Below are 18,537 nucleotides of genomic sequence, written 5' to 3'. Positions count from 1 at the left end.
TGGAAGGTGCTGTCTGTTACTTACCTGTGCAGTGCTCTGGAGATCAGATCATAGACTGGGAGTCCCACCTGCCTCGGCTGCCTCCTCCTTAGGCTGACAGATCCTTCTCTGTTCATTTCATGGAAGCTCTTTGTGTCCCTTCCGAGTCAGGGACCAGAACACAGCATTCAGGGTGGGGATAAAGCATGGATTTTATACAGTGTCGTACGATGCTCTCTGTCTCATTCCCTGTTCTTCCTCCTCCATCCTGTTTCACGTGTCTGACCATGGCCGAGCTGCCCGTCACAGCCGAGGGCTCCGTGCCTGGGCAGCAATAGCCAGCCCAGCACCCACCTTTTGCTTCTGAAGCCAGGGTCCTCCTCTTGATGGCTGTCCTTGAATCCCGGCGCCGCTCCTCAGCCCGGCTGCTCATCCCGGGAGGCTGGGCGGCTCTGTCCCGTGGCTGCCCAGGACTGATGCCCTCGGCAGCGTAGTGCTCCCTGCCGAAGCTGTCGCCCCACCACTCGCCCCTGGCCCAGACCAGGTGCGGGGGTCTGGAGGAGCACAGCTCCCAGCACTGGCTTCTCGGCCCTGCCTTGGTGACCTCCTTCACAGAATCACAGAATCATTTAGGTTGGAAAAGACCTTTAAGATCATCGAGTCCAACCGTTAACCCAGCACTGCCAAGTCCACCAGTAAACCACATCTACATGGCTTTTAAATACCTCCAGGGATGGGGACTCCACCACTTCCCTGGGCAGCCTGTTTCAGTGCTTGATAACCCTTTCAGTGAAGAAATATTTCCTAATAACTTGAGGCCATTTCCTCTCGTCCTATCACTTGTTACCTGGGAGAAGAGACCGACCCCACCTCTCTACCCCCTCCTTTCAGGCAGTTGTAGAGAGCGATGAGGTCTCCCCTCAGCCTCCTTTTCTCCAGGCTGAACAACCCCAGGTCCCTCAGCCGCTCCCCATCAGCCTTGTGCTCCAGACCCTTCACCAGCTTCGTTGCTCTTCTCTGGACACGCTCGAGCCCCTCAATGTCTTTCTTGTAGCAAGGGGCCCAAAACCATACATAGCATTGGAGGTGCAGCCTCACCAGTGCCGAGTACAGGGGCACAATCACTGCCCTAGTCCTGCTGGCCACGCTATTTCTGATACAAGCCAGGATGCCATTGGCTTTCTTGGCCACCTGGGCACACTGCTGGCTCATGTTCAGCCAGCTGTCGATGAATACCCCCAGATCCTTCTCCACTGGGCAGCTCTCCAGCCGCTCTTCCCCAAGCTGTAGCGTTGCATGGGGTTGTTGTGACCCAAGTGCAGGACCCAGCACTTGGCCTTGTTGAACCTCATACAACTGGCCTCAGCCCATCGATCCAGCCTGCCCAGGTCCCTCTGCAGAGCCTTCCTCCCCTCAAGCAGATCAACACTCCTGCCCAGCTTGGTGTCATCAACACTCAATCCCCTCGTCCAGATCATTGATAAAGACAGTAAACAGAACTGGACGCTGAGACAGTGGCCTTCTGGTGGTCCTTTTCCCCTTTTAACCAGCTGTTTATCCACCCAAGGGCTCCCCTTCTCCTTCCAGAGACACTTGAGAGCGTTCGGTGGAGGGACCTGGTCAGGCTGTCGCTGGATGTCCACAGTGCAGCTGGACCAGCTGCATCTCCTGAGTTCAGATGGTTTTGTTCATCTTGCAAAAGGAAGTGATGTCTTTCTGCGAGGTGTGACTGCCGCTGGCAAAATCCATGCTGATTCTTTTCCAGGACGTTGCATCTATCTCTGTTTCTGCTTGCTCTGTTCTTCATTGTTTTCACTGATTTTCCCGTTACGGATGTTCGCTGGCTGGATCAGGGTTCCTGGGATTCCCGCCGACCTGCTGCACAACACCGGTGTTGCGTTTGCCACCTCCCTTGTCCTGGACGTGGAGGCAGTTTTGGGTCACAGCCTGCACACTGCAGTGAGGAGTTCAGCTTTTTTCTCAAATATAAGCAACCAGAGGTACTGAAAGTTCAGCGTTGGCAGGCCCATGCCCTGAAAGCGCTTGGTCTATTTAATCTGTAGATGAAAACTTCACAGTTGTCCCACTAGTATCCACCTTTTTCATGTTAACTATTTTTTTCCCTTTTCACTTTATGAAATGCTTTGTTGAAGTTCACATTCTGCAAATGCTCTATAGTTTTCTGTCAGCGGAGGGTGATGACCGCATGGCTCGGTGGATGTTTGGTCGGCCACCTAAAGTTAAGTTGGGTAATGGACAATCAGGTAATGAAAATAAAACTGAACTCGACTGTTAGCGTGGATGGGTCATCGAAGGGAGCTGCCCCGTGCCACTGCGAGTGAGCCGCGTGTCTGCGGGGAGGGCGGTGGCCGGAGATGCTGTCCTGCCTGCGGAGACCTGTGCAGGAATTCCCTCTCCGGGCTCCCGGTGCCAGAGCCTGGGACCCTTGTACCTGGGCGGTACAGGAGCAGGAGACATCTAACCCTTGTCCAGCCTGCAGCAGGGGCTCTGGCTCGGCACCCGCTGCAGGCTGCCGCTGCATGGCGGGCTGGAGGCCGGCTCTGGCTTGCTCCGAGGTCCTTGTTGCACCAGCTGAAGATGTGAGGGGGTTTAATGAAATGCATAGTCTCACCAATACCATTTTGTTGTGAACGTTAGTTTCAGATGCTAGGTGACATCTACGTTTTTTAACATCCTAAGAGTTATATTTCCTTTTCTAAAACAATGGCTCATGAGAGTTTAAGCTGAAACGTGGGGTCTGTGGCCTGTTTCGCAGTGAGGAAGCTGGTTTGGCTTTTGTAGAGAACTTTGTTTCTGGCTAGAGTGCTGTAATTACCCTGCACCAGGTGTGATACAGAAGAGTTTGCTAATGCTGCTCTCACCACTGACTCTTGTTGTTTGTGGCAAAACAATCTCTGCCTTTGTGTGCTGATGTTATTAGTCACTGAGCTGTTCCTCGGGAGGATGACGAGGTAGAAGCACTGGGTAAAATGGTATTTGAAAGCATTTGTTGGGGTGCTTAGTTCCATGTGAGCATCTCACGTTGTTATCAGTCTCTGTGGCTTTTTAGCTTGTTTTTTGAAAATACTGCCTTTACCTCCTCTCTTGTTCTTGAGGAGGTGCCTGGAGGGAACAGGGAAGAAGGACGGGACCTTTTCATGGCTTCTTACAGTGTAATTGTTCTGCACGTTTTCCAGGGAGGACTGGTCTCAGTTAGCTTTGGGAAGCTCTGTTGGGAACATCCCATATGGAGTTCTGGGCTTCTCTCCTTTATAGAGCTGAATGCCTTTCCAGTCTTACCTTCTGCTGGAGTCCGCTCTTCCCGTAATTCCTGTGCGTTCTGTTGGTGGTGTCTGAGCGATGCCGCGTGCAACAGAACGAGAAGGACCTGAGGACGGGTGCTCTGTCCGGTCAGCGCAGACCTGGCTTGGGGGAGCCAGGCTCCATCCTCTGCCAGGGCCGGGGCTTTTCACATGGGTGCAGGAATGTCCCTTATCCGCTGGGCATGCGAATGTGACAACGGCGCAGTCACCTGTAAAAGGCAGCTCAGCTGGAGCGAGAAGTGGGACAGAGAGGCTGTACTTGTGCATTGCTGTGCTGCATCGTGGCCGTGCGGCCTTGGAGCCTCGGCCCGTGTCCGTCCTGGGTGGGACGAGCGCTGCCCAGCCTCACAGGCGCAGGGCAAGGGTGGCAGGGCGTTTCGAGGGCAGTGACGGGGTCCGCAGAGACTTCCTTCGGCGTCAGTGTTCCGCACAGCTGGCTTCCCCCGGTTGTGGGGCAGGACTGTTTCAGTTCTGAGGTTCTCCGTACCCGCGAAGGGTTTTGTTTCCTCCCCGCTGCACGCAGCGCTTTGTGTGGGTGTCCTGATGCCCCAGCCCGGCTGGCGAGGCCAGGGAGCACTGCCCCGAGCCGGCCGCTTGATGGGCAAGAGGGGCTGCTCCCCCGTGCAGTCTTTGGGAGACTTCTTGGCTTCGATCCTCTGAGCAAACTCCCTAGCCTCTCTGTGAGGGCTGGCCTTGAGCTGGGGAGGTCTGGAGGTCTCCTCTGCCCCGCTGATCCGCTGAGGACCTGGCCCTGCGGCTGTCCTTCGCAGGCTGCTGCAGGATCTCTGCCCTTCTGTCGAGGCGGGGGGGATTTTTCAGCCCATTCCATCTCCCAGCCAGGAGGCTGTGTTCTCCTCCCAACCTCCAGATTTATTTACCTGTCCTCTTATTTCTCTCCTATTTCTGCACTGTCCGTCTCCTAGTTTCACCCCTTTGGTATTTTTCTTTTCATTTCTCCTTTCCTCCGCTGCTTTTGGAATAAGCTAGAGGATTTTCAGTGTTGTAAATGATGATTATGGGAGGGATTTTAAAGCCAGGGCAAGGGCTGGGCTTGAGGACCTGAAGGGTCCTCATTTAGTCCTCTTCCCAAATTTTCACACAGTTTTTTGTCTTTGGATTTCAAAATACTGAGGAGATTTCACAATGTCTGGCCTAATCACGTTGAGTCTGCTCATACCTGCAGCCGTTGCTCGAGCATCTCCTGTGAGGCTGGTGAGGAGCATGGAAGGGCTGCGTAAATACAGCCTGGGAACAGGCTGGTACCTCCGCTGGCGTTACGGCAAGTCTGCCCCGTGGCTTGGAGCGGAGGTACCAGACTAACTGCAGCTAAGCAGGGGCTGAGATTTAGTCAGGACACTGGTATTAACATCCCTGCTTGCAGAAGCACCCGGGGGGTGGTTTAATGAGCAGAAGCGATCGCTGCCTTGATCTTCTATTACACCCGGGAGATAACATCTCAAAGCGTTATCTTCCAGGGCTTCCCTGTGGCATTGGGGTCTGGACTGGCTTAGGAAGCGCTGTCTCTGCATCTGTCTTGCAGTGTGTCGGCGCGGGGTCTGCAGCACGGCTGTCCTTATGGGGTCCGCAGCACGGCTGCCCTCGCGGGGTCCGCAGCACGGCTGCCCGTATGGGGTCCACAGCATGGCTGCCCCTGTGGGGTCTGCAGCACGGCTGCCCTCGCGGGGTCCACAGCGTGGCTGCCCTCGCGGGGTCCGCAGCATGGCTGCCCTTATGGGGTCCGCAGCACGGCTGCCCTCGTCAGAGGGCTGGCGGCGATTTGGTGCTCAGCTTCTCTTCATGGGCGAGATGGTGGCCGTGCCCTGCGTGCGTGACGCTGCGGGGACGGGGTGGTGCGGGGTGGTTTGGGTGACGTGGGCACGACCTCATGGCGTGTAGGAAGGAGGTGGTTTGCTTCAGCGCTGTGAATCCCAGGGGGGAGAAAGTGGTAATTTCCTCATCAGCAGTGCAAGGTTTGCAGGCAGGACCCGAGCTGGGGGTGTGCAGATCGTGTGGGAGGAGGGAGAGAGCTGATGCTGAAGTCAAGCTCTTGTGTGCCTTTTCTGTTTACTTCCTGGCTTTTGTTAACTGTTTGCTGGCTGGGCCTGTGCCTCCTCTCTCCATGGACGCTGTAGGTAACAGCCTGCTCTGAGTGAGCTCTCCCTTCAAGAGACCGTCGAAGGTCCGGCCTGTGGTGTCAGACCACGGCTCCGGGGCTGCGAAGGGGGCAAGGGCAGGGTGCAGGGGCTCCACCTGGCAGGCAGGGCAGCGAGGGGCTCTGCCGGAGCTCGGACCCGGAGCAGCGTCTCATTTCTCCAGTCTGAGACCCTGGGGATTTGCAGGGGGCTGCTGAGCTGGTGGCTGTTTTGTGGGCGGAGAGGGAGGAGGTACTGTCTCTTGTGAACGGGTTGGCTGGGGTGACCAGAAAGGGTTATCACAGCGGAGCTGGTGTGATTTGCAGTCTCCGGCTGTGCTGGATGCTCCAGCCCCACGGCTGTGCCCAGAGCCTGGCTGTGGCTGAACTCGGCTGTGATCAGAGTCCCCTCTGCTCAGGGTCGGGGGAAACGGCTCCGTCTCCTTCGCCCTCCTCCTGGTGGGGCAGGGGACGGCTCTGTCCCTGCCCTGTGGGGCCAGCCCGCAGGGCCTTGCCCCTCGTCGCCTCCCCGAGTGACGGCTGCGGCGCGCTGCCTGCTGTGACGCGCTGGCAGCCGGGCGCTGCGTGCGGCAGCGCGGGCTGTGACGTGGGGCTGCGGGGGCTGCGGCGCTGCGCACCCCACGGCCGGGCTGCAGAGGCTGCGCCCCCGGACGCTCCCTGTTTGGGCAGAGCCTCATCAGTATTCCTGGTGCGTGGCTGAGCCGGCTGGAGCTGGTCTGCAGAGCCTGGCAGCTCCGGCGCAGTCCTGGCACGGCGCTCGGGGTCCTGCAGCCATGGACAGGCTCGGCTGCTGTTCTGTGGCACCGCACGGAGCCCTCCTGCTCTGCAGCTCCGGCCTCGTGCTGTTCGCACGGGTCAGGCTGGAGAGCGTGTGCTGGGGGTCCTGGGCATCCCGCAGCCTGGCCCAAGTGCGGTGTTGTCGCCGTGCCCTGTCCTCTCTGTCCCCTGGCAGTGCTGCCCGGGCAGTGGTACTAGGGTCTCCTGCCCACGGTCCCAGTGCCAGCACAGTCTGCGCGGGGCTGCCGGCCTCGTGCACTCTGCGGCCCCGCTGGCACGTAGGTCCCGGAGCTGGCTGAGGTCTCTCCTGTCCACCTGGTCTGCTGCTGGCATCTGCCTCTTGCCAGGGCACTGAAAACTTACGGCTCCATCCGTGCCGGGAGCCTCAGCCCGCCATCCCCAACTGCCGAGGCGTTCTTAGATGCCGCAGTGCTGGTCCCTCGTCCATGCTGGATGTGTGGCTTGCTGCAGTGGGTCTCCCAGACTTGGTTCCCTCTGCAGAGCAACAGCACCTTCGAACCCAGGTGGGATGGTGGATGCAGCTGTCCCATCCTGCAGGCTGAATGGCCCCTTGCAACAAAACCTTTGTGTCTGCAGACAGCTGGAGCAGAAATACCGATGCCAGTTAGGTCTGGAGGAGTGGAGCATTTGACCAGTCGCAATTCAGACTTCTTTTCTGTTTCAGGGCTCCACCCTGAACTTCACACTGGGGACGAGCCAGCAGCAGTGGAAAGTTCCCTGATTTTCGGACTGTCTTCCAGTGCAGCTGTTGTTTAGCCTCTCGTGGCTTTTTGTTAATTTAAGCCAGATGTTCATTGCCATAATATTTGTAACATGAATGTGACTCATAAAAGTACTGGTAAGAGACTAACTTGCTTCTGTCCCCAGGCACCTGCCCCGGGTCAGGATTGCAAAAGCACGATGTCCCTGTTAGATCCCAGCTCTTGGAGCTCATCTGTGTCCGGAGACCCCTGTGGCACAGGGAACTCCAGCAGCAGCCCCTTCCCACCAGGCGGGTGAATTCGGATGGTGTAACCTTCAGTTGCATTAGATATGCACACAGCACCAGTCAAACCCAGTATAATCATGGAGTAAACTGCCTAAGAAGAGACAGTTGAAGGTGTATGGGCCATATTTCCATGGTGGCTGTCTCTAAACACCGGTGGCTTCTGGTTTCCTGGTCTCATTCTCAGAACAGTTCCTCCGTCGGTCGCTGTTTCAGCCGCAGAAGCTGAAGAGGCAGTCAGAGCCCACGTGCTGTCGAGACCTGGCAGGGTTTGAGCTCTTCCTTGGGTGCAAGCACCCTGCCTGCAGCCCTCTGCCACCGGAAGTTGTATCTGAGGCTCCGTTTTATTGTACTTTATTTTAGATGTCTTTTGTTCTTTCTGTAGGAATAATGCCAAGGGGATCATATCAGTGTATATAGCATATGGAAACCTTTGCCTCTTAACAGGCTAATTAGGTAAAAATATCATTAGGTTGTAGTGTAGTAAAGACCAATATCTTCTTGGGATGCAGCAGTATGGATGTTGTATGCATATTTCTTTTCAGTGCTGCTAGAGGCCTTGGCTGAATAGTGTGCCTAGGTTCTGGCATTGCATTTTAAAAAAGGTGGTAGACAAACTGTAGAGAATTGAAGGGAGTGCATTAAAAACATGAATAGCTTTAAAAATACGATCCTCAGTGGGACAGCGAAGGAGACGTTGTCAGTTGAGGGGAACTCTCTGTGTTTCTCAGTACGTTTAAGGTTGCGGGGAAGAATGCAGTCTGTTATCCTTCACAGCCGATAAGGGTATGGCAGAAGTAATTGGCTTGATATGTGGGCAAGGGGATTTGGACAAGATCGTGGGGGGAGGAAGAATGGGAGCAGGGAGGATGGTGCAGTACTTCAGTGGGCTTAGGGAGGTTGTTAGGCTGGGTCAGACAGACGCCTGTCGGGGTGATCCATGCATGTCTGGTCCCGCCTTGGCAGGGGAGCGTGTGGTACATCATCTCTTGGAGTCCTTTCCAGCAGATATTTCTGTGATTCAGTGATACCTTAAAGCCCAGAACTTGCCAGGATACTTTAAAAAGATGAGATTCATATAGAAGGTGTACCATCTGGCATTGTTACAGTAGAAGTGAAATCCCGGATTTTGGGAGGGGATGAATATAGGTGGCCCCGCTTCATTGCAGGAACCACTTCCAAACCCTGGGAGCGAGGAGCTGTGCAAAGCGCAGTTGGGAAGGACCTTGCGAGGTTACTGGTCTGTTTCCCTGCCCAAAGACTGGTTACCTGTCTCTGAATTACTCCTGACAGGCATCTGTGCGATCGGTTCTGACATCTCCAGTGATGGAGACGCCGCGGTCTCCGCAGCCAGCCTTGTCTGGTGTTCAGCACTCTTTGGAAGACGTTCCCTCATAATTGCTTTCTGCAGAATCCCTCGCTCCTTGCTGCAGTGCGGCTGCTCCTGGGAGACAGGACAGCAGATGATGTGGATGAGGGTCGGATCCAGTCTGGCAGCTCGCGTGTTCCTGTGACCTTGGCACAGATGGCAGAACTGTAGCTTTGGCGGATTGTCAGGCGCCTTCTGCTCGGTTTCAGACATCGGTGCCTGTTGGCTTGGGAGGGAGAGGAGCTGGATGCATCCCATCTTCTGCCCAAGAAGCACTGACATGGTGTGGGCAGGGGCATCTTTTAGCTGACCCTCAGTCTAGGTAGCTGCTCCGTGTGTTCAGCACCATGTAGCTGGGAGGGTGTACTGCTGAATTAGAGATTTTGCTGTCTGAAAGGTGTGAAAAAGTCGAGGGAAGAGAAGGACCTCCAGCTAGGGGAGGAGGCTGCTGGGCGACAGCTCTGCTTATGCAGTGTGGTGATGGTGGTCTGTGTTATTAGCAGGGGCTGAGGTGGAAAGGGAGGCAGATGGTGGAACCTGTGGACTTAGGAGAGGATGGAAAAGGGAGAGGAAGAGGCTTGGCTGAGGTGTTGGCTGTGCCATGGGGGGGGAAGGCTGAACCTGGTGGTCACTCATGGCGAGGCGGGATTTAGCTGTGTCCCAGGGCTGCCGGTGATGACCAAGGCTGAATGCATCCATGGAGAACTGGAGGGGAGATGGGGTGTTCAAGAAAATCATGAGGGCATACTGTGAAGGAGGATGAGAGATTGAAAAGAGGGCAGAGTCCAAAAAGCCGGTGGGATTTTGGAAGAGTCGAGGCAGTGGAGTCAAAGGACTCCCTGGATAAGGAGGGGGAAAAGGAGGTGCTGATATTAAGATATTCCCTGGAGAGGCTTTGAGAGGCAGGAGAAGACCTAGGCTGGTTTAGCAGACAGCTTTCAGAAAGGTAAAAGTAATTTTAAGGGGGAGTCAAGCATCTTTTTTTTTTCCCCCAGAGGGAGAGCACATCATGCTTGCACTGAGAAGGAAGAAAGCCAGGGAGAGGGAAAGCACATTAGGAAAAAGAGAGGAGGAGGGGGGTCCTGGGGCGATGCTGGAGATGGACTGCGCTGCAGGCAGCAAAGGTGGGGGGATGCTAGGGAAGAGGTGGAGGAGGCACTGCATTGGGCGACTCTGGAAGGAATGGCCTGGAAGAAGGGCCAGAGCTTGACGATGGTGTGTTTGATCAAGGGAAAACACTTTGCTCTGGAACAAGACGGGAGCGAGGCTCTGGCTGAGGTGGTTATGCTCATCCTGCTGCCCTGGGCCCCTCACCACTCTCCGCAGTCAGCTGCGGGTCAGGAGGGCTTCTGGGTGTTTGTTGGTGCTGAGGCTTTTCAAGAGTTTCTGAGCATGGTGCTGCTCGTTAGCACCGTCGTCTGTGGTGCAGGAGGAGCCCCGTGGCAGCGGCTGCCGGCGTTTGCTGGCGAGGCACGGACTGAGGAAGGGGGGCGGGCGGCGAGAGGCTGGTGAGGCAGCAGCGGGGCAGCAGCTGGGTCTCCGGGGCGCGGGGCCGTGGTGGAGGGAGGATGCGGCAGGGTGGGGGTCTGGGCCACCGGAGCGAGAGGGCGCTGCGGGGGGGCGCACGGAGCGCGGCACGCTCCTGCAGAGCGCGGGGTCAGCTCCGGCGCGTCCCGCGGAGGCCTGCGGGAGGGACGTGCGGTGGGACCGCGGCCCGGGCAGCGCAGCTCGGCGGCGAGCGGGGCCGAGCGGGGGCCGGGCACGGGCGAGCCGCCGCAGCGATGGGGCGGCCGGCGGAGGGGCTGGGGGCGGCCGCCGGCGGCCTCGGGACGGAGCTGCCCGGTGCCCGCGAGGGCCGGGACGGGGGCGCTGGCCCCGGGGCCTGCGGTGGCCCCGGTGCTGGCCCGGCCGGGCCCTGCGGGGCTCCCGGTGGCAGCGCGAGCGGGAGCGCTGCGCCCCCTGGCGGGAACTGCCGGCCCCGCGCCGCGACGAGGGGCCCCGGCCCCGGCCCCGGCCTCGGTCCCGGTCCCGGTCCCGGTCCCGGTCCCGGTCCCGGTCCCGGCCGGGCGGTGCGGGCGGCCCGGGACGGCCCTGCCCGGCGCTCCGTGCTGCCCTGGCGGGGCCTGGGCCGGGCGGAGAGCGCCCTGGCGTGGCGAGTGCGGGCCGGGCGGGCAGCGCCGCCGCTACCCGGGTGCAGGTTGCTGCTGCCGGCCCCGAGGGCGGCCGGGCGGTGACAGGGGGAGGTGTGAGCGCTGCCCCGGGACGGCTCCGCCGCCTCTGCCCGCGGCCGCCGCGGGGGGCCGGGGCCGGGCGAAGGGCAGCGCCTGCCCGCCCGGGGCTCGGCGCCCGGGGCTCGGTGCCCGGGGCGTCGGGGGCGGGCGGCGCCCCTGGGAGGGCGCGGCCGCGCGGGGCGGCCCCGGCCTCGGCCCCAGCCCCGGCCCCGGCCCCATTCCCGTTCCGGGGCGGGCCCAGCCCCGCGCTGGCGGCGCGCCGGAGCGCGGCCCGGGCATGCCGGCGCGGCGTGGGAGCCGGCAGGCAGCGGGCGGCGTGCGGGGTCCCGCTGCGCCGCCTCCCCGGGGCCGGCCGCCCGCGCCGGCAGCGGCCCAGAGCGGCGGGCGGCCCGGGGCCATGGGGCAGCCCCGCAGCTGACGATGGCGGAAGGCTGGCGCTGGAGCGAGGCGGGCCGGGGCCCCCCGCGGCCGAGCCCCCGCCGCGCCGTCAGCGTCTGCGAGTCCCTGGACCTGCAGGGCGTCCCCGCCGTCCAGGCCGCCCTCAAGGCCGCCCAGCAGCAGAGGCGGCGGCCCAAGAGCTTCTGCGCGGCGGGGAACGGGCTGGCGGCCGGGGCCCTGCTCCCCCCGCCGCCCCCCGCCAGGGCCCGCGGCAGCCTGCTGGACTTCTTCAGGCTGCGCTCGCCCCGCAAGCAGGGGCCGGAGGGCGAGGGCGAGGGCGCGGCGTCTCTGCTCGCCGGGGCCGATGGGGTGCAGCGCCCGCGCCCCAGCAGCATGACTTTCCTGCCCTCGGCCCGGCAGCCGCACCCTGCCGAAAGCCCCGGCTTCCTCCGGGGGGGCTCCCTGTGGGGCAGCCGCCGCTGGAACCTCTTTGGGGGCAGCGGCCGGAGCAGCCCCAGCCCCAGGAAGAACTTCAGCTCCCTGCGCAAAAGCTTCAGCTTCCGCCTGCGCCGGGGCCACGAGCTGCGGCGCTCGGAGTCAGGGGGGCTCCTGCGCCCCGCGCGTCTCCGCACCAAGAGCGAGGGGGATGCCAGCTCCCTGCACACCTGCCCCAGCAAGCGGGACCTGCTCTACCCGGAGCTGGCCAGGGTCGGCGGCAGGCTGCACGCCGACCCCAGGCAGGCGGGGGGACTCTGGAGACTCCTCACGAGCCGCTTCCGAAGGCGAGAGCGCGGCAGCACCGGCAGCGTGTGCCCCAAGGACCCCCACGGCGGTGCTGAGCCCGTCCTCCTGGGCAGCGGTCCGCTGCGAGCGCTGGGTAAGTGAGCGCAGGAGCGGTGCTTGCCTGGTGAGAGGCCCCCTGCGCCCACGGGCTCTGCGGGGATGGGTGGCTGTGGCCCATCCCAGCCGAGGTCGTGGGCTGGGCATGGACAACCGGTCGCGTCCCGGTGCTCTGCGGGGTTTGCGCTTAGGAAAGCTCGGCTGTAGCGAGGTAGCATGAGCATTCATGGGGCTGTTTCGCACTTCAGCACCCGGTGGCTGTGGGCACCACCATCTTTGTCGGGTGCTGAAGGAGCCACAGCATGGCTAGCTGGGAGGAGATGCTCTGGGGTTCCAGGTTCCCTTGCCAGCCAGACACCTGGGAGCTGAGCGCGTGTGTCCCACGTCCTTCTTGCCCCAGTGGTGTCCCAGCAAGGGCAGGGAGAGCTGAGCCCCGTGCAGCGGCCTTGGGGGAGCAGAGGGAGCTGAAACTGTGGGAGGTGGAGAGGGGTCCTGTTAGTGGGCTCCCAAGCAAGTGCTGAAGTATTTGGGAGATTGCCAGAGCAGAGACGCAGAGCAGCGCGAGGGGGTTGGGGGGCACAGAAACGTGCCTGCACCTCCCTCCCATAAGCAGCTACCTGCTGCCAGGCTCCGTCTGGGCAATGCTCTGCCAGGGTCTTCCCTGGGGCCGAGCGGAGGCTGTGTGTTCGGGAGCACGGCAGTGCTCGCCAGGTGCAGGGCAGCCTGCGGAGAGCGGTGGTGGCATCCCGAGTGATGTGGCAGAGGGACAGAGGGCAGGACCGGCTGGGGAGGAGGGACAGGCCTCCCGTGGGGACTGGGCACGCAGTGGGGACTGGCAGCTGAAGCAGCTGTTAGGTGCTTGACTAGCTGGTGTTTGGCCTCGTGGCCATGGCCTGTTGTCCTGTGCTGGGGCTGCCCAGGTGTGCGGGGACCTCTGCGGGGCCGCACTGACTGTGCCACTGTGCCTCTGTGCCCCCTCCTGTCCCCTGTCCCCGCAGCGTGCCCGGCCCTGCAGAAGCGAACGTGCGGGTGAGCCCTGCCGCCTGGCAGGGGCTGCGAGGCGAGAACAGCATCCGCAGGCTTTTTAAGGCATTGAACGCTGGCCTGCACGCACAGAGCTGGGGGCTGGGCTGGGCTGGGACCTGCCGCTCTCAGGGAGGCAGGGCAGCCACTTCCAGGCGCCTGCGAGCCTCTCGGGGTTTCCATCGCTCTGCTCCGGAGTCCAGGCGTTGTGGAGGCAGTTCCCTGGCTTGGCTCACGTGCCAGAGGGACGGATTGGGGCTGGCGAGGAATCCGCACACTCCCAAGGCAGCGGCTGCCCAGAGCTGCTTTGCGCCCAGGACTATTTCCAGGAGGGCTGAGCTCCAGCGACCAGCGCAGGAGCAGTACTGCTGGCAGCCTGAGCTTTGCTGCCATGCAGGTGCTGCGCTGGGAGCTCAAGGGGCTCGTTCCTGCCAGTCCCCCCGTCCCTGGGGCTCGCCGTGTTCCAGGGGAAGGCCCTGGAGGCTCCGGGTGGGTGGCCGAGGCTGCCTTTGCACGCTGCGAGACAAAGGGACGGGATGCTGCTGCTGCGCTGCCCGGCGGCGCGCTCCTTCCGGGGGGCTGTGCCCCTGGCAGGGGTGCCCGGGGCCAGGTGCCGGGTGCTGGCTGGGTGGCGGGAGGTTCCCAGGCGAGGGGAGGCTGCGCTCATGGCTGGGGAATGTGGGTGTATCCAGGCAGGGAGGGCCCGGCCCTGCCCGTGCAGTGGGGGGCCTGTTCCTGCTTGCCGGCTGCTTCCAGCAGGAGCTGTGCCAGCAGCAGCCGGCCCGGTGGCTGCGTTCCCAGGGGAGCAGCTGAGGTTGAGCGCTTGTGTTGGTGTCCTCACCCCTCACCTGGCTGCTCTGCTGGGACAGGTAAGGGTTCTCTTTGGGTCCATCTGCTGGAGAGCCTTCTGAGGCTTTGCTGGGAACTGCCGGGCAGGGCTGGGAGCCCTCTCTAGCAGGGACCAGCCAGCTGATGCGAGACCGCTGCTTGTCAGCGTGGTTAGCATTTGCCACTGTGGCTCATACTGGAGGCACAAGCTCGAGGATGACCTTTCCAGGCTGCCTCTGGGACTGTGGCTCATTGCAGCAGAGCGAGCCGTGCTTGCTGGAGCTGCAAAGTTCACACTTTGGTTTGGTTTTTGCTTAGAACCCCATTTTTGCCATTATCTGCTTGGTACCCAGTACGGGCAGTACAGGCCTCTGTACCCAGTTGAGCTATGTCCTCCTGGGGTCAACCAGATGTGAAGAAGCAGCAGTGAAGTCTGCAGACCAATGCTGCTGTTGCTTGTCCTGTCTTATGTCCTGTCTCCACTCAGCGTGCTGGGCTGTGGGCTCTGGCTCACGCCAGTGGGAGCTGTGAGCCTCTAAGCCAGGACACCGTAGATTGGAGGTGCACAACCTTCGTACTGCTCCAACGTGGACTTGCTGGATGCGGCAGCTCAGGAGATCTCTGCCCTCTTCCTGTTTCAGACTTGCAGGCCAATAGTGTTTCTAACACTCTCTCAACATCTCAAAAACCTTGATGCTTTATGCTAGTGCTGCCCACCTTAGCCCTAGGAAAGCTGCTGATACAGTCCCAACACGTCCTCCTGAGGGGGTGCAGCTGCAGTTGCGGTTATCAGCTCTTTGGAAAAGCTGGATATATGAGTCTAGGCAGAGGTCCAAGCCAACACTGCTACCCTGTTTCTAGTTACCTGGAGTATTTTGTTTATAGCAAGCTGAGATACCCATCCAGCGCTGCACTCTGCCGTGTAGGCATACCCAAGGGCCAAAAAGCCTGGCCCACCGGCGAGTCAGGAGGATGGTCTCAGTGCTGCTGCCCAGCCCTGCTGAGACCTCCTTTGGACTGTGTGGGTAACATTCGCTCCCTGCTGATGGAGTCGTTCAGCCTGCACCGAGCGCCTGGGTGATCATGGGAATGCAGTTTCTTACCCCAAAAAGACTTCAAGAGCTGGTCTTTGTGTAGGAGGATGAAGGCTGACAGGGGGTGTGATTTTCTGTTAATGCACCAAGGGAGGGCAAGAGCCTTGGAGCTGGAGAGCAAAGTCAACACAGAGTCCGGCCAGCTTGGACTGACCACAAATAATCGTGGCCAGCGGTTCAGAGGAACGTTTCCAGGTATCGGGGTATCGACTAGCACAGTTCCGAAGAAGCCCTCTGATAGGCACAGGCTTGGAAAAACTGCACTGGTTTGGGGTTGGAGTTTTCCCTGTGCAGGGAGGGATCAAGTGATGGGTGCAGCATCTCTGACAGTGGGATCTGGACTCCACAGCTCAGGAAGTGTTTCTCACAATCATGTTCCTCTCTCCCAGAAAGATGCCCTGCTTCTTAAGGTGCTTTAAGGTTTAAGGTAACTCCCTTTTACTCTCCTCTTTGGTGTTTGGCCACGCAGGGGACTAACATATAGAGCATGTGTGAGAGAAGACTACTGGGAGAAGAGAGAGGTGTTTTTACATTGATAAGGTGAAGTTTGCGTAGTGAATTGAGTAGATAGTGATATGTATCATCTCTTGTTGGCACCTGCCTGAGCTTAGCTGGGAGTGTTGGTGAGGAGCAGAGATGGCATGATGGGTTTAGAGGCCATGCCTGGGATGCTGAATCCAGTCTGGTGTCCACACCTCAGAAAAATATAAGAAGTCTGGAAGGTATCAAGGAAGGAGTTGTTGGGACACTGATCTGAAAGGCCTAATTCTCAGGATGAGATCAGAGGAGATGTGTGCAGTAGGTGCAGGGGTGTTCTGATTACAGTCTACAGGCATCCATAGGAAGAGGAAACTTCAAAAAACAGTGCCTTTTTAATCTTAACCTGCCTTTGCTTGTGGGGTTAAACGGGTAGAGCTGAGGTCAGGCAAATTTGGAACAGGTTTTTACTGGTGAGGTGGGTCCCCACAGAGCACTTGTGTTGGGGAAGCGGTGGGTTATCTGTCTCTCCACGCCACTAGCTCTGCTGCATTGTCCCTTTCAGCAGACCCTTTCTAGCTGTCAGAGCAGAGAGAGTTTGGTACGGTTCTTTGGTCTGCGTGTATTCGGACGTGGGACTGCAAAGCAGTAGGTGCCAAGAGGCTTAAAACGTATGGCTCTTCTGAAGTCCATGCACTGCACAGCACACGTGTTGTGACGGCACCAGCTGCTGCCGCATGCGGTATCGCTAAGGAGCAAGGGCAGCAGTTCGTAATCACACCCTTTTTTCCCAGAGATATGCAAGATCCTCTCCTTTCACTGCTGCAAAGTATTTAAAGCTCTGGTGAGATAATCCTTGCTAAGATCATGTCCTACACAGGGATCTGCGTTGGCTAAGCTCTCTGACGGGAACACTAGCCTTGCCCGTGTTGGTCCTTGACCTGGAGAAATCTCTCTACCTGCCAGCATTGCCAGGGTTGAGTCTTTATCAAGCCTGGCCTGGAAAAGGTGGCTCTGCCCAGGCACGTCGCACTCTGCTGCCCTTTTATCTGCGTGTGCGGGCAGGTGGGTACTTTGGAACGTGGTTTGTGTGGGCACTGCTGTGTTTGCTCAGCCTCCGACCTGGTTTCAAGGCTGGTTTTAGTGTCCAGGGTTTCAGCGTCCAAGTTAGTTCCACAGTGGCTTGGATAACGAGTTGGTTAATTATTAGTTGCTGTGTGCGGAGACCAAATGTGTCTGGCACTAGTGCTTCTGAAGCACAAGGTAGATGAACCTGCTACGCTCCATCCTACGAAGGGAGCAGCCTGGGTGAGGAGTCAGTTTTGCCCAGCCAGCCCCTTCCTCCTCCCAGCTTTGCAGGAGCAAGTGGATGCGAGCAGCAGCGGGTCCATAGGACATTTGGCTGCGCTAAGGCTCTTGGTGAGCAAGTGGTGCCGTGAGTCCACTGTCTCTGCTTTTGAGGTCAGATGCGCCCGGGGAAGGTATTCAACCACAGCGCTGACAGTCTGGTCTCTTCTGTATTATTAAATAACAAAGAGAAGAGGGAGGAAGAGTGACTGGGTGTGTTTTAATGTGAAATACCAAATGATACAGCTAGTCCAGCATTGAAGCTAATCCAGTAAATCGCTACTCCCCGGTGCCTGCATGAGCCCTGGTGATGAGGAAGATGGCAGTTCCTTAAGGTGTTACCCCAGCCAGAGGCAATCTCTGCTGAACAAGCTCGTACCAAGGCTCTGGCACTGCGTGGAAGGTGCTAATGCTGACCTGCCTGCCTGGATTTCGGTTAGTGCATTAGATCAGGTCAGGTCACTGGTGGCTTGCTGTGTGCTTCCACGTGCTTCTCCCCCTGGGAGAAGACGGGGATCTCCTGCCTCTTCCAGTGGGGAACGATGCCCGAGTGGCTGGTGTCACCCCCTGCACCTCCCGCTGCTCGGCGCAGCCGGCTGGGCAGCAGAAGCACTGCGGGTGGGGAGGGTCTGGCAGCCCCAGAGGGAACGGTGTCGTCGGAGGGGGGACTCCCACACCCAAATCAACATCCTGCAGCTATGGACTTGGACCTTCCCTACGCTGATTTGGGTGTGTAACAGCCGCACAGATGCACAGAGTGTATAATATCATACTAATAGAATACTGATGAAGTGCAGGAAATCTCCATATGCTGCATTTTAGTAGCAAACGATCAACACTTAGGATGGACAAAGCTGCATCAGCGAGTTGTGTCAGTGTTTTTCGACAGCCAGGTACTTGGCCTATGGCTGTTTTGGGTGGTTGAGAAACCGCTTTTGAGGTGCCTTTCTGACAGCTCTGTGGGTGTCATCCGCGCCTGCCCACACGCGGCTGCTGCGCTCGCTTCTGCTGGTAGAGGAGGAAAGCAAGTACAAGAAAACGGTGTGGGGGGGACACGACGGGCTCTGTGCTGCGGAATTATCTGAAAACCAAGCGATGGAGCTGTCCCTGTGAGTGCGGGTGCAGACGGCTGCAGCACGCAGGGGCTTCAGGTGGCGTGAGAGCTGACCGACGAGGCGTCTTTGGGCCTGCGAATGGGCGCATCAGGACTAGGCATGGGTCACCCAGATGTCAGCGTGGCTTGCACGGGTTGTGCGCGTCCCCTTGTGTGACGAGAGAAGGGTGATCGGCATGCCCTGGGAGCCGGGGCTGAGGGCCAGTTACAGTGACGGATTTGAAAGACTCAGTTGTGGCATGGACCCCAGCCTGATGTGTGAAAGTGGATTGTGCTCCAGATCCTCAAGCCTTCCTGGATTAGCTGATGGTCTTGATGGTGTTGAGTACCTTGTTTAGGTGGTAGGTGGGAATGGTGTAAGTCAAGGCTGCGTGTTTAGTAACGGCGATTCTTCAGGTGCTGCAGGAACTGCCACATCTTCTGGACCCTGCTCTTTGGGGCGCTCGGGGCAGGAGATGTGTGCTACAGGCTGCTGGTTGATGCAGCTGAAGGCATTTGTTTTTCCTCCTTTTGACAGCCAGAGCCAGGCTTCTCCCCATGGTCTGCAGGGAGTGCTAGAAGTGTATATGTGGGAATGCTGCTTTATTAACCGAGTAACT

General features: G+C 59.2%; 1 protein-coding gene across 3 annotated transcripts in view; it reads left to right on the top strand.

Moving 5' to 3' along the window:
* AGAP3 (ArfGAP with GTPase domain, ankyrin repeat and PH domain 3) overlaps positions 1-18,537 on the top strand; it is a 156,424-nt gene that overhangs the window by 35,042 nt on the left and 102,845 nt on the right. The window contains exon 1 of one of the 3 annotated variants that reach the window (XM_075492085.1): positions 11,243-12,092. The exons of the other annotated variants lie outside the window; for them this stretch is intronic. Within the exon in view, the coding sequence (XP_075348200.1) occupies positions 11,258-12,092 (835 nt within the window). The 5' untranslated portion in view covers positions 11,243-11,257. Of the gene's footprint in view, positions 1-11,242; positions 12,093-18,537 lie in introns of those variants that run through there. 3 annotated transcript variants of the gene reach the window in all.

The sequence above is a fragment of the Mycteria americana genome, chromosome 2, assembly GCF_035582795.1.
Source record: "Mycteria americana isolate JAX WOST 10 ecotype Jacksonville Zoo and Gardens chromosome 2, USCA_MyAme_1.0, whole genome shotgun sequence".
In the NCBI taxonomy this organism is placed as follows: Eukaryota; Metazoa; Chordata; class Aves; order Ciconiiformes; family Ciconiidae; genus Mycteria; species Mycteria americana.
This window is presented reverse-complemented; position numbering and strand designations above follow the sequence as displayed.